Genomic DNA, 16,328 nt, shown 5'->3' on the forward strand with positions numbered 1-16,328 from the left:
AAGTTACCTACTCGTAAGTCTCGTAACACAACATATAAGTTTCACATAACAAAATTACTTACATATATATATTATGTACCTAAACATATTACTTTTCTAAAAAAAGGACTGAAATCTAGTGCTGCGAAGAAACGGTATTTTTGTTCGGCTTTTTTGTTGCTATTTTGGCATATGGATACATGGTAGAAGAAGTAAGTATGGAATCCTCCTCCGTTTTGCGTGGTCCGACGCACCTGGCCGGGTTTTCGCGATTTTCCGTCAATGTCTGTCAATACCTTATTTCTTACGAACACCTAAAATAATAAGTTTAAAATTAATCTCAATGTCTCCAGTTTGCTGTTCATTCAAACTGACAAAATCCAAATTTCTAAGGCAATATACGACCGCTGTCTTATATAAGCCATTAAAATTCATCATGAATAACCCCACGTTGCGTTGTTATAAATTTAATTAAATAAATAATTCTTTTATTTAATTTATAACAACTAATTAGGCATAGCGTCCAATTTAGAATATGACACAGGCACTAGTTCTTACGAATTTTACCTTAATTTATTAATCAAAGGACCTGAGGTAAAAGTGAGAAGAGGTTAATAAGCAGATGCATCAGCTAGTCGCCGACGCTCCACTTCCCCCGGGATTAGCCCTTAAGCCTGCACCTAATAGACTGGCTCATAGGGGGCTATGAGCTTGCTGTTGCGTCAATTTTCATTTTTAGAAAAAAAAACTAGTCTACTAACTACTAACAACACAATAAATGCTTATTTTGCCGCATTCTTCACTATCTCTCCCTATTTCACTGCCATCTAACCCAGAGGACAAAAATATAGCTTATTGTGGCTACTGGCTACTCCGTCTTCCTCATGACTCATGATATTTTACTTCACCATAAAGTAATTGGTGTAATATCAAATGATATTTTTCACACAAGTTACAAGAAGTTCATTGCTAAGAACCACGACGATTGGTTTAAAATTTAAACTTTATATATAATTTGTTACCTAGTAATTATAATAAATCTGTTTTCTTTTTGACATTTAGTGGTATATGTATTGCTGTATGTTTATTGTCAAGTTTTTTTTAATTCTGGACAATTGTCATATATTCGTTTTCATGATAGATCTACACCAACGCAACTGCATGTCATTTTCTTGCGGTTTATTTTTATAACGCCAAGATCAAAATTTGACTGTTAACTCCATCTTGCGTCGAGTAGAGGAATCAAAAAACTATAGAAAATAGAAATGCAGTTTACTCTATGCCATAGAATCCCCTTTTAAATGTCATAAATCCAAACATGGCGGCCATACCAATAGACAATCAAGTCTAGCGATGAAATGATTTGTTTACATGAGATTCACTGACAGATAATGATCTTTACCTATTCGACAACCCACGATAGTTCAGATTCAAATGAACTTCAACATGCGACGTCAAAATTGGCATGTCGAATAAGGCCCCGGGACATGTACCGCGATTCCGATTCAATAGTCAGGACCGCTGTTGGTGACACCAACCCCTTTTCTGTCACCGTTGGAGTACATCAGGGCTCTGTGCTCAGCCCGTTTCTGTTTAGCGTGATATTAGACGCCCTGTCAGCCAGCATCCGAGACTACCATGAGCAGCCACCGTGGCTATTTATGTACGCTGATGATATCGCGCTGACAGACTCTGATAAGGGCCGACTTGTCCAGCGGGTGAACAGATGGAGGGGGTCGCTAGAGAACGGCGGTCTTAAACTAAATGTGGCGAAGACAGAGTACATGGCCTGCAATAGTACAGATCCTCTACCCGTCCGCATAGGCGGGGACATGGTCAAGCGCACGGATCAAGTTAAGTACCTAGGATCTGTACTTAGCACTACCGGGGACATCGACAGCGACGTCAAAGCCCGAATATCCGCTGCCTGGGTCAAATGGCGGGAGATGACTGGGGTTATTTGTGACCCCAAAATGCCGATTAAATTGAAGGGTCAGGTCTATAAGACCATTATTAGACCTGCCCTTCTGTACGGCAGCGAGACTTGGCCTTTACTAGAGCGGCACAAGCAGGAACTGCGTGTCACGGAAATGAAGATGCTGCGGTGGATGTGCGGAGTTTCACGCAAGGATCGCGTCCGAAACGCCCACATCCGGGGTAGTCTTGGCGTCCGTGACATCGCTGACAAACTGCAAGAGTGCCGCCTTCGTTGGTATGGCCACGTCTCGCGCAGACCGGCAAGTTACGTGGGTAACAAATGCCTGGCCATGCCGCCTCCTCCCGGTACGGGAAGAAAAGGCCGGCCCAGGAAGCGATGGCTTGATGTCGTTAAGGAGGATATGCGTGCCAACGGACTCACCACCAGCATAGAGAAAAAAATACATAGAGTGCTCACTCCATACATCAGTTCAGACTATTAATTTCAGTATCTACATCTAGCATCGAGTAGCGGAACTATCAGTACTGCTACTTGACAATAGGTGTAGCATCGACCGGAAAGTCTTATCTCAACAGCATAAGACTTTCCGGTCGGTGGCTACATCTATTGTCAAGTAGCAGTACTGATACTTCCGCTACTCGATGCTAGATGCTAATAGTCTTTTTGGTACTAAAACTGATGTATGGAGTGAGCACTCTATGTATTTTTTTCTCTATGCCACCAGGGACGCCGAAGATCGGGCAAAGTGGACACGAAGGAGTCGGAAGGCGGACCCCGGGTCCTCGCGCCCTGCGCGGGGGCACAGCTGGGATTGACGCCAGGATGATGATGATGATTTATGACCTCGTTACACCTATTGACAATTAGATTTTTGTGTTTCGAAAAATACCTAACAATATAATTAAACTTTATTGTTTATTCCTAACATCTAGTTTAGGAGTTATGTCGGAGTAAGAATAAGTGAAAGTTAATTTTATTATGCGAAAGGAATAGTCCTAAGGTCACGTACCGGCTTTTATGGGCAATGAGCGCGGGTATCCAAAGTAAAATAGTGATTGATGAAGTGTTGATGAAATGCTCCAGTGATTATTTGCTTGCCCATTGGTTGACACCTTAAATTTTATTTATTATGATAACAATCCTATCCCCTGTTGGTATTGGCAGCGAGCTTGCAAGTCACCACGCGAGCTTACGCGGAAGCTTCCAAGTGAAGGGCGCGAGCGAACATTACGTAATTATCGAGATCCTCCGATACCGATAGTCATGCGCAGTGCCGCGCGCGGTCAGTTATTCTCATCGCTATTAAGCGTAGCTTTTTAATTCCTTCAACAATCCTTGCAACAAAACACATCGATTTTAGATAAAAGCTGCCGATCCATGAGTCTTTTAGAGGCCCTTACTCAACTTAAATAAAAGGAAGAGTCTGTTTATGTATGAGTTCTTATTATGTATGTTAGTCAGGTCGCGTAGCCAACGTGCCAATCGCTAACGCTCCGTAGCGATCGAAACGCAACTGTCGCACTAATATGGAAGAGTGATAGAGAGACACAAAGCGTTTCGCTGTCGAAGCGATAGCGATTGTCAGCTTGGCTAGGCCGGCAGGTACCTACGAGTATATTCCACTGTAGCGATAAATGTACTGCTACGCGGGATCACCTTCCACTTTAATTTAGTTGGTTATTTTTGTATCTCAGACGGAACGGTGACAGTGTACCTACGGTGTAGGTACCTACTTATGCATTTCAGGCTAACAGACTGTTTGTGTATACTTCTATAGAATGAATCATCAATCATCATTGTGAGACGCCAACTTTAACTAAGTAGGCATAGGTTTTAACTCAACATATGGCCCTGCGGGCTCAGCACGGTTCCATTTTTATCGACTATCACTATGCCCGTCACTTTCGCACTTACATACTTGTTAGAACGTGACAGGCATGGTGATAAACGATAAAAATGCGACCATGCTACTAGGGCTGATATATTTAGGGGTGTTTTATAAAATTCACATTTTGTACTTAAATACTAGTCGGGCTTGGCTAGGTGTCAATACAGTACCTACTCTGTTAAGTGACTTGCGCTCGGCAAGTGATGCAAATACTGTAGGTACCTACTCTCCCCGCAGTTTACTTAACTTTACGGCCAAAGTACTCATGTAATATTATGCAAAGTGCCTCAAGAAGTAATTTCGACTAAAATTAATGGTTTGTTTAATATCCCCTAATTGTCTTGATATAAATATTGTGTCCGGCGTCCGTATTTATAAAATATTTTCCAAATGCCGACACTTGGGTTGGGTAATATTATAATCTTAAAGATACTGTAAAGCGACGGCAGATTTACTATTAATATTTACCATTCACTGCCCAAACGCTCTAGTGAGAAAAGGTATTAATATCTGTAATTTCGATTTTAAATAAAACACAATAATATAAACAATTTCTATGTTTCTATATTATAACATAGCAACAATAACTTAGAAGTAGGAGCTATTTACAAAGACAGTTATACTTGTACTGTTAGGCCCATGAAGACCCGTGGACTATGACTTAGTTGATTGCCTATATTATCAGATTAAATTATTTTTTGTGATAAGGACCACCCCCGTGTCCGGCGAATATAGCGCTTGTGTAGCTGTCACCTCCGAAACTACTGTGACCTCCGCTGCTTCCATGGCCACCGCCTCCGTGGCCACCTCCATGGCCACCTCCGTGGCCGCCTCCAAAGCTACCGCTAAAACTATCAACTCCATGGCCTCCTGAGCCTCCACCTAAGCTATAACTGTCTCCGCCGCCCCCGTGCCCACCGCTGTGATAAGTATCGTAGCTAGTAACACCCGAATTATAACTGTTATGGCCACCTCCTCCGCCTGAACTGTAACTATCGTGGCCTCCTCCGCTGCCTCCGAAACTTCCCAGTCCGCCCGATCCGTGGCCACCAGACCCATGGCTGCTGCCGCTATAACTGTCTGAGCTTACTAAAGATATTCCTCCGCCGTGGCCTCCGAAGCCACCGCCTCCACCACTGTGATGGTCGTCGTGGCCGCCTCCAAATCCGCCGCCAATGCTTCCACCGAAATCATGACCGCCACTGCTTCCGTGTCCCCCACCGTGGCCGCCACCGAAACTGCCGCCAAGGTCAAAGCCACCGCCGCCATGATCGTGACCGCCACTGCCTCCGTGACCTCCGCCTCCGTAGCCTCCCAAATCACTACCATGACCGCCGCCGAAAGATCCACTGAAGTCACTTCCACCACCGTGATCATGGCCGCCACCATGGTCATGGCCGCCTCCAATGCCGCCTCCATGGCCACCTCCGAAACCACCGCCGAAACCGCCATGATCACCACCGTGTCCGCTATCGTGGCCTCCTAAATCAAAACTTCCGCCGCCATGTCCGCCTCCAAAATCGTGGCTGCCACCGTGGTCGTGGCCACCTCCAAATCCTCCGCCATGTCCACCGTCAAATCCTCCGCCGTGACCACCTCCAAATCCTCCGTCGTGGCCACCGCCGTATCCTCCACCATGCCCTCCGCCATGACCTCCGCCGTGGCCTTTAAGATGTTCGATGAAGCCTCCGTGCAGACTCTGGATGTCAATGCCGTGGCCGCCGCCGTGTCCGCCACCGTGTCCGCCGCCGTAGCCACCGCCGTCTCCACCGTGGTCGTCATGATGCTCATGAACTATTACTTCTTTCGACTCGTGGTGCGGTTCAGGTATATGAATACGAATGTGAACGCTGTGGACAAAATAAAACTATATATACCATATGTAAGATAACAAAAGTTTGCATTGCATCTATTAGGCGCCGCGAACTAATAACAATAGAAGTAAAAGATCGCAATGCATCTTGACAATTCAATAAAAACAAAGCGTATACATAGATAGCATCAAAGGGTAAATAATATATCGTTAGCACACAATAGGTCGATTTTCACCGTTAACCGCAGTGAAAAGAGGCGTGAGAATTGCTAGGTAATAGAAATCTCAACCAAATTGCTACATCCAGTGTTGTTTTTGCGGTTCCGCCACTAAATAGGCTGGAGTGTCACTAATCGACTTTTAAACGCGCGAAAAACCTACGGCACTAGCACTTATGGTGAACAATGGATGGAGAAATTGATGTAAAAGCTCTAAGAACATGAAGATACTAACTGTTCATGTCCAAAAGTCGCGAAGCAGACGCCAAAGCTAGCCAGTAGGAAGCCGCTTAGCTGAAATATAACAAAACATATAAAGTATAAAGATTCCATCTCTAGACCACAAGGTCTACACGTAAGGTATGCACGTGTACAAGCACGCTGGTTGCAATCGAAAGTATTTAGGCCTGCACTTTACTGACATTACTCGCCCGACTGCCCCGAATGACATAACATGTATATAATACTCAGTAAGAGTTACCGTAATTGGATAATTGGAACTTTACGCGAAGATGAGAGCTTTACTTCACGTTCACAACTCAGTGGCATTAACATTTTGAACCCATTGAGAATAAAACATATTAGTGAAGTTACATAATCGGGTCAGCGAGTAATCTTCGACCAAATCAGACTTCTAAGCTCTGTTAGTTGTGTAACACTTACTTAAATTGCTGTATTGTCTTCCCAAACGGTTGCATATTACGTTATATTCTGTATGTATTCTGTATCCTAGATAGGTAGAAGATATTATTCATAAGCCATGAGCTTTGACCTTTTTGACACTTTAGACAGACGGGATACTTTATGCATGAGAAACATTTCCAAGCAGGAAATGTCCCAGTGCTGAACATTGCCCCAATAGTTTAATCTTAATTCAAAGCAACATAGGTGACTAACGGGCTGTCAACTATTGGAATTAGGCTGTCAAACACTAGGACCTTTACCTTACATTTGTAGGAACGGTACATCACTCGATGAGACTGGGTCCATCGCAATTACGAATATTATTCACCGGCCGTGGAATGGATTGTTTATCTAATTAGTAATCAATGGATTAATAAATAAATTAAGAGCCATTTATTAATTGTTGTTATTGTTTTGATAGAACCGCTTGTATAAATAATGGTTACTCACGCCAAGGCGGGCGGCCATGGTGCGTGGGGTACAAATGATCGGGTTGCTAGGTCACCCCCTCCTCACACTGCTGTGTCTGTGATCACTAACTGTGTCTGATGAACACGAGATCTCTAGTAACTCTGCCTCCGCAGCGCTGCCTTTTATATTACAGTGAATGTATACCACCCTACTCCGACCGCTAAAATATACATCGATAATGTTAATATTTATCAGTAACTACTATACATAAAATCTCAATAATACGAAAATTACTTTTTAGTTCCGTACTGGAATTGATTCCCGTTAGAAACATAAAAAATTGAATTCTTAGGAATACGTAAAATGTACAATTAATATAATTCGGTACTATTACCCACGTAGTACCTACGATATTAAATATAATATAAGTCGATAATTATACAGGGTACTTCCTGTAACAGGAGCAATAAATTAAATTGTAGGCTGTACTCCTCAAACTGACCAACATTTGTTCAGCAACTTTTGAAAATAACTCGTGTTTTGATTTTTATTACACTTTAAAGTTTATTCTAAGACGCAATGTATTGCAAATTTTGTTATGATTAAAGCGTGACAAGCAACGTCAAACACACTGATGTCAGCGTACATTGAAGGCAATATTTATTTTGTATGAAAAAGAGGAAGTCTAAAGAATTCATAATTATTAAATGTTGCTGAACAAATGTTGGTCAGTTTGAGGAGTACAGCCTTTAGTTTAATTTATTGCTCCTGTTACAGGAAGCACCCTGTATAGGTAGGTATATTACGGTTGGTCTTGCATACCTTTTCATATATCTTTTTAAGTTATTTAATGATCATATATTTTACAGGTTTACTAAGCACTTATGTTATTGATTAAGTAGGTAATTAATGTCATGATTCATGATAGACACATTATGCATACAATAGATATTATGCCGGCATTGGGTATAAGAACCTGTGAGAAACCAGAAATGACCAGGCATCAACAAATAACACATTTCCTGAGCGATAAAATGCTCAGGAAATATATCAGATAATATTATTAATTAACCAAATGATATTTTTTAACTATAAGATATGCACGTAATTGTATGAGTCAGTGTTACGGAAAACCCCAAGTATATATATGAGTTGAGAGATTATAGATGGTAGTATGTATTAGGTATACCTTAAAATGAGGGTACCTCATAATTATCCCGTTTCTGGGGACATGTACTTAGGATGTAGGTACGTCGCTAGATAGGAACGTGGCCGACAAAGTTGCTTATAAAAAATTGCATGCTAGTTTTAAAACTGTCTAACAAGAATAACAGGTAAATTAACCTCTGGACTTGCACTTTTCTTCATCAACTTAAGTACATCCATCTTCAATAATATCTTAACGATGTGAGCGGAAATTTCTTATACAATCTTATCAGTAGAGCGCGTCATATATTTTACGCACTTCGTTGTAAAAATATTATGACAGGTGACTGTAGGTACATAGCAATTTAATTCGCATTCAACGCCTATCGCTCTCGTCTCGTGTGCTTCAATTTTAAATATTAACAAAGTGCGGCCCGCGTCAACTTCGTTAACTACTATGTGGCCCTTGGCTGCTAAAAGGTTGCCGACCGCTGGTTTAACAGATATAGGCAAGCATTTTATCGAAATTATATAAGTGGTCATAAATGATTGTGAGAATTATCCGATCTTGACCAAATTGAATAAAGTAGGTAAAATACACATACGCGTAAGTACTTAGGTACGTAACTAAAACAAGTAAGTATATACCTACTTCTCGGCCCTCCAGCCATATATGTGCCTACCCGGAATAGCTTATTAAATACCCAGTAAAGACAGCAATTGCCGCGGCAGTTGGACTAAACACATACATACTAAACATTTTTCTTGAGTGTTTTGATTCACTACCTACAGCTTTTACCTTGATCTGGCATTTACCACTGCATTTCAGAGGCAGCTTCCATACAAGTTACCAGTAAGAATCAATTCCCAAAGCTTAAGAACATAAAGGAACTAACTTTACGTAAGTACCTAGTTACTTACCATTAACTTTTTGTGTTGCTAGAGTCTGTGCGGAATGAGAAGAGTCGTAGAATGTATGGGCTCCTTTATCTTTAAAAAAAAAAGATAAAAGATTTTTATTCGTGACGTTCACAAAACATGTACTAACATGTACAGACAACAACAGCAAGAACAGAAGAGAACAATAAGTGTGCATCACGAAATGGACCCAACTCAGCATGCTAGCTATAAAGCCAGCGCTGGTCTTCCGTAGGGCCCATTCGGTTTACATTCCGAGACTCTTCTCTTTCCGCATAGTCTCTACCGATCTTTTCAAAGCAGTGGTCACTGTGTCGATTAAACTGTAATCTGTGAAAAAATAACGATTGTACAAGTAAAAGAGCATAGTGTGACGCATATTCTAAAGGGCAAATCGTCTTTCCTAACAATTCAATACACAAATTCTAAACATTTAATACTAGGGTATTTAGTTAGCACCTAAATAATTTAAACTCGAAAGTAGTTGATACAAAAATCTACAATCAATAGTTTACCTCGTATCACTCATTCCTTAAGCAATGCCTAATTACTTGTACCTACTCACAACTTTTACTTTTCTTATATTATGCAAACCCAACTCTCATTATCATAAACCTCGAGATGTTAAAAACAGTTTAATAATAGCATTTTAAATGGTAGGCAGTGTAAGTAGGCATCTGTATACCCTTAACTTAATCAGTGGGGATTTAATGAAAAACTTTTACCTTTTTAATTATTATTACCATAATAATTAATTTGACCACGGTATACGTCATAAACTATTTACTTCATCTCAAGCTGTTAATTAGCAATTACTATCTAATACTTTGACAATCCAGAGAAAGACATAAAATGAACATGTACACGTATTTTTGCCGTTATGGACGAATTGGGAGATTATTTAGCGATTTATTTTTCATCACACTTGCTCGAAAAAGATCTTATTTCATGCAGGTAAATTGAAGGACAGTATAAGCATATTGTTCCCGCGGGAGTTATGGACTGTGAAAATAAGCTATAAATCCCGAGGGAGGGTACAATTTTGCGGGCTAACGCAAAATTTATCGCCGCCTTCCTGGGTGGTGCTAAACGAACAACCAACCTAAAGCCGTAATGGGCAAAATTTGTATCTGGGAGGTAATATTTAGTACCTCCTTCTATTCAATCTTCTACTTCTACTCAGTGTTGCCAACTTTATTTTTATCAACCCACCAAATAAGGCCGTATTAACCACCAGAAAACCACAAAATTTTGTCGGGCTCTCAAACCACCAGAATTCCACTAGAAATTACAGTGCGACACAAAATATTACTTATTCATGAGCGACAACCATCTGCGATACTTGTGAAATGTCGCGTGCTTAACGCTACGGCTTACGTAGGCGGCCAACGCGCGAACGCGGCGCGGCGCGGCGCGGTGAGGCGGCGGCGCGGCGCGGCGAGGATGAAACAAACCGTTGATACGTATAGGTATGTCCTACTCGTACGTGAGCGATTTAGACGCGAAACGGCGCGGCGGCCGCGCGGCGTTCGCGCGTTGTTCGCCTACGTAAGACGTAGCGTAAGCGTAGTGTTATATAGCTGCAAACTCGCTATAGTAAAATCACTAGGTTCTTTAATTCGCCCGTTGGAACGCGGTAGGGCGTTCAACTCGCGGTGTGGTAAAGGAAAGCGGGAAAATATTAGATTTTAAATTTAAAACAGAGTAGGAATAATTAAAAATAATAAAATAGAGTACTTAGATTTTGATTTGCTATGACCCGACAGATTTGATTTGAGCAATGTTGCCTACATCCTAAACTTAAACCATGTTTGAAGTTCCGGGCCTAAATGCTCATTTTTAACTATAACGTATACAGAGCATTTTATGAATCACACTAGCGGTTAAATTACGTAAATTACCACTAACTGGAACAATCTAATCCACTATAAAATCCACTAGCCACTAAAACCAAAAAAATCTCGCTGTAAGGCATGCCTAAACCACCAGATCTAGTGGAAAATCCACTAAGTTGGCAACACTGCTTCTACTTGTTTCAATTTAAGTTTTGTGTTTCTGTGTTCGAAGTCAGAAGGATATCTCATTGCAGTTAATTGTACCTACTCGAATAAAAATAAAACAAGTTATACAGCAGAAAACTACTTAAATAAGTTTATCTCAATGTTTACTGTAACATCTAAGTTCTATGCAGAGACATGCGTGTCCGAGGTATTATCTGGATGTTATGTCACAGTTAAGAGTGTTATAGCACACCTCATGCAATTGCAATTTACTAGAACCACGTATAAAATATCACTTAGGTACTAACTGAGTGTTTCTTCCCGCCTTATATTCTTGAAACTGTCGAAACGTTACTGTTACTGTTACTGCTGCAGCGTTGCCGGTACAGCGATGCGGCAGCGGAAAATAGAAAATATCACTGTCAATTTCCTTGAGGAGCGACGGATTGAACGTTCTAATCAAGACAGCGACACAATTTATCATCGCCCACTTCTCGCTGCTGCAAAGCTGCAGTAGGAACGATGCTGCAGCCGCCATCCGAATGTAAACTTTAAGTTGTTGCAACCAAACCTATACATCTAAGTTTTGAACTGTGGGTACACAAAGTAAGAATAACTGAGGGATTAGCCAAGTGACGATCGTTTATACAAAACGCCAATCGTAAATATGCAAATTATGCGATATTTCGCCGCATCTTTCATCCCGATAAAAAAAATTATGACTGTCATCTCAGCTACCTCCCCTGGTGACCTTCTGACCTTCCGCTATCAAATATCAGTTTTGTTAGTCAGTAAAAATTCATTCTACATTGCAGGTATACCACCTCTACCTGCCAATTATCTCTTGTATGCATATATTTACGAGTACGTAGGTTTTTCAGTATAATGGTCTAATGTGGGTTAGTGTGCCTGAACTCGTGACGGTTGACACGGCTAATAAATACCGCCATTACCGCGGGCACCGCCCCGAGAAATGAGTTCGTGATTCCATTTAGAACTGTGTTCTTATCTTTAATTTCTTAGACCTATTCCTGATTTACTTAGTTAATACGTTATATGCAGCTTTTAAAGCCATTGCGCGCCTTACATTACATAAGATGTCGTCTGACATGTCGAGCGAAGTCCGCGACAACGTCGCGCCACATCATCCGACGTCGCTGGCGACACATGTCGTGGGACATTTGTCGCCTTCCCTGGCATAACACGTTACCACAAATTATGTGTGTTAAATTAAGGCACGTATTTAACCGGTCAACTAATTAATCGAATTTGGGTAGTTTAAAAAAATAGAAATGTGGTATAGGTACTAAAGTTATTAGTTTGGCAACAAAAACGCAGCCTTAAAATATATCAATATGAGTTGTATTTTAATGCGGTTACAGCTTTTGATTATTTTTAGGCAGTATTTATTTGGCAACTGAATTATGATATTGGAGACCATTTATGAAGCACATTTTAAAAAGAAAACGGCTATCTATTAATTCAAAAACCGGCCAAGTGCGAGTCGGACTCGCGCACGGAGGGTTCCGCACCATCAAAAAAATAGAGCAAAACAAGCAAAAAAACGGTCACCCATCCAAGTACTGACCCCGCCCGACGTTGCTTAACTTCGGTCAAAAATCACGTTTGTTTTATGGGAGCCCCACTTAAATCTTTATTTTATTCTGTTTTTAGTATTTGTTGTTATAGCGGCAACAGAAATACATCATCTGTGAAAATTTCAACTGTCTAGCTATCACGGTTCGTGAGATACAGCCTGGTGACAGACGGACGGACGGACAGCGGAGTCTTAGTAATAGGGTCCCGTTTTTACCCTTTGGGTACGGAACCCTAAAAATGAAGTTCTTTTAAAATATTTTGTTTTGTCACTACACGGTCAACCTAACACGCTCCTCTTCGCTTCGCTCGTCGTCGCACCTATATGTTGACTCTGGCAGAACACAGTGGCAACTATTGTAATGAGTAGGTAATTTTTAAAGATTGAAAGATCTAATGGTATAATGGCCATTAGGTGTTTCATGATTAGGAATTTGTCTATAAGTATACTGACCATTGCGTACCTAATGGTAAATTAATTTGAGGTGTTTTGTAAAAAGTGACCAATATTCTTTAGATTTAACGGTTCAGGCGGAGTATGTCACTTTCTTAGGACGTCACATTCTGAGTTCGTCACTTTCGGACTTTGTCACATTCTGAGTTCGTCACTTTCTGAGGACGTCACTTTCTGAGATCGTCACATTCTGAGTACGACACTTTCTGAGGACGTCACTTTCTGAGTACGTCACATTCTGAGAACGCCACTTTCTGAGGACGTCACTTTCTGAGTTCGTCACTTTCTGAGTTCGTCACTTTTTTAGCATAGGTACGATTTAACAGTATAATATACCTGCACGAAAGATGTATACTGCCAGCAACCAGATTAATAGCTGTTTGACATACGGTCGCTTTTATATCCTACATACCAATACCAATCTCTGTTTGCCTTACGCCTGACTCGTAGAGAATTCCATTTGGCAAAACGTCCTATGTTTCGTGCAATAAAGTGAAAATAGAGAAATAAGTGATAATAATAAAACAATCTAATTATGTTTCAATCAGAGTATTTAATTCAGAATAAGTACTTAGAAACTACAAGCACCAAAACATTTAGCCACAGATTGGAGTTAGGCCGGCAACAGCTTCGATTCAATACATATAAATGTTTCGCACAGTAGGAACCATGATTTTATCATTCGCCGCTGTGATTAGCTCGTGAAGGTATCACGGCAAGCTCGCTGACACCAGTAGAAGGTCATTCCAACATATTTACATTTAAACGGACTGCCGCTCCTTTCGTGACAACATATTCTTCAGCATCTTCTGTCATGTCTCCATAAACTCAAACGTCTTTTTTAGCCCACAGCAAAAAAATATCTTTTTTAAAACTGCAATGCTGATTTTTATACGCAGATAGGTATCCAAAATTTACACTATCATCAGAAAAAAAAGACGTTTGAGTTTATGGAGACATGACAGAAGACGCGGTATGCTGAAGAATATGTTGTCACGAAAGGAGCGGCAGTCCGTTTAAATGTAAATATGTTGGAATTATGACCTTCTACTGGTGTCAGCGAGCTTGCCGTGATACCTTCACGAGCTAATCACAGCGGAGAATGATAAAATCATGGTTCCTTTCCTACTGTGCGATACATTTATGTGTATTGAATTGAAGCTGTTGCCGGCCTAACTCCAATTTGTGGCTAAATGTTTTGGTGCTTGTAGTTTCTAAGTACTTATTCTGAATTAAATACTCTGATTGAAACATAATTAGATTGTTTTTTATTATTATTTATTTCTCTATTTTCACTTTATTGCACGACACATAGGACGTTTTGCCAAATCACAGACTACATATATACAGACGCTGCTATCCCATACATTCAAATGTGACCGCCTAAAAGCGCACCATTACCAGATGGCGTCACTGAAAAAGCACTGTTGCCTATCATGGATACAAGATGGCGCTGTGTCACATCCAAATCATAGAATTCCTAACGACATCTATACGTCTTCATTGAAAGTTAGTAGACATATGTCGTTGCCAACGATTAGAAGTAATCAACAGATGTCGCTTTATAGCGTATTGAATAAATCATGAATCTAGTTTAAAACTGGATCAAGCATGAGGGGTGGAAGGAAATGACCGAACAGGATAGTCTTATGTATCTTTCAGTATGAGTAAAGAGAGTTCGGGCACTTAAGGAGTACAGGGAGGGAAGGGAGAGGCAGGGTACAGAGAAATAGCGTAGCCAAACGGTATAACCATAAAGTAATTTCGGAAAACGATACTGTGGTGATGATAATATTTATATATTATAAGAATGCTACATAAGTCTTGCCGAAACTATTTAAACCGGCTGAAAATAAATACCTGTCATAATAATTTTGCGCATGCTACCATTGGTGCATGGCAAAAGGATTAGACATTACTACTGGCGTAAGTCCGTCTATATGCCACCATGCCACTGGTACTTGAGCGTTTCTTTATATTTTTTTAATCCAATTGCTCAAAAAGTTTAGTTTTTGTAGCTGCAAATCGTGCGTAAAGTTTGATTTTTTTACACTAGTGCTAAAAAGTAATCTGATTGATACATTTTAAATAAATGAGTATTATGCGAGACCCGCTTATAAATGACCCACCTGAACAACGCGCGATTGGGCATAAAGGAGTATTATTCGAGACCCAATAGTATTACTTGAACAACGCGCGACAGAATGAAGCTGACGTTCGTACAATACACTTTATACACTTAATATAAATGTAATTAATTAGATATATATCAATATAATGAAATAACAAAAGATTCATGTTTTTTTACATATAGCTGGTCAACCAAATCTTGTCAGTAAAATAAAGGCGCGAAATTCAAATTTTCTATGGGACGATATCCTTTCGCGCCTACATTTTTCAAATTTGCCGCCTTTTTCTACTGTCAAGATCTGGTTGACCATGTATAATTATATGTTCTGAAAATTAATTTTATTAATTTTAATAATACAATTTCTCTTCAATTGGCATAATGCTGACAACAGTGACAACAGAATCCACATTGAAAAAAATGGCAATTAAAAGTAAAACTTTTTTTATTCCCTTCCCGCCTTTTTTATTCAACATTTAAAGTGATTTATGTTTGTAAGTAATTGCCAAGAAAGCATAAGTTATTAAATAAAAATGAGTGATTCAGACGATTTTGGAGTTAATTTAACGCCACCAGATATCAAAGCAAAGGCATCCGTTGTAAGTGACAGGGCTATAACCGCGAAAATCGAATTTTGCAAATTGCGGGCATTTTTCTCTGTCACTCTAATTACGCCTGCATTGGAGTAAAAGAGAAAGATCCCCGCAATTTGCGAATTTCGGTTTTGGCGGTAGCCCCTCAGTATATTTCCGGAAAAATCGAAAGCTCGGTACTCGTGCAAAATGACATACTTCTCGCACTTATATCGAAAACTACTATTTTTTGCCATTTTTTATATTGTGATCTTTTTTGCCACTTTTGTGTTATTTGTACTCAAATTCACGAGCTCTTTCGATCCTAATGAGATAAAATACCTCAATTCATGCTCAATTCACTCTTATCGTGCCTTCTAAAAATTTACGATACAAGTTGCATTGCAATAACTATAAAAAAGTAACTGATTTGACTAGTACGAAAATACCCTATTGTAACAATACGATGCGACGTTGTCGAGTTAAACTGGACTCGCTTCGCAGTAACTCATAGCAGTTTGGCAACGTCGCGTCGTGCTTTTATTTTTAAGCAACAGATTTGTACATGATTTGTACCATCTT

The 16,328-nt window shown here is 40.2% G+C and overlaps 1 protein-coding gene across 1 annotated transcript; it reads right to left on the bottom strand.

Moving 5' to 3' along the window:
- Nucleotides 1-4,352: 4,352 nt before the first annotated feature.
- Nucleotides 4,353-7,135, bottom strand: LOC134661892 (uncharacterized). Its single transcript, XM_063518119.1, has 3 exons — nt 6,972-7,135; nt 6,073-6,131; nt 4,353-5,656 (listed from the first exon to the last, which is right to left on the bottom strand). The coding sequence occupies exons 1-3, from the start codon at nt 6,987-6,989 to the stop codon at nt 4,498-4,500; spliced, it is 1,236 nt and encodes a 411-aa protein (XP_063374189.1). The 5' UTR covers nt 6,990-7,135; the 3' UTR covers nt 4,353-4,497.
- Between the last annotated feature and the right edge of the window lie 9,193 nt (nt 7,136-16,328).

The sequence above is a fragment of the Cydia amplana genome, chromosome Z (assembly GCF_948474715.1).
Source record: "Cydia amplana chromosome Z, ilCydAmpl1.1, whole genome shotgun sequence".
In the NCBI taxonomy this organism is placed as follows: domain Eukaryota; kingdom Metazoa; phylum Arthropoda; class Insecta; order Lepidoptera; family Tortricidae; genus Cydia; species Cydia amplana.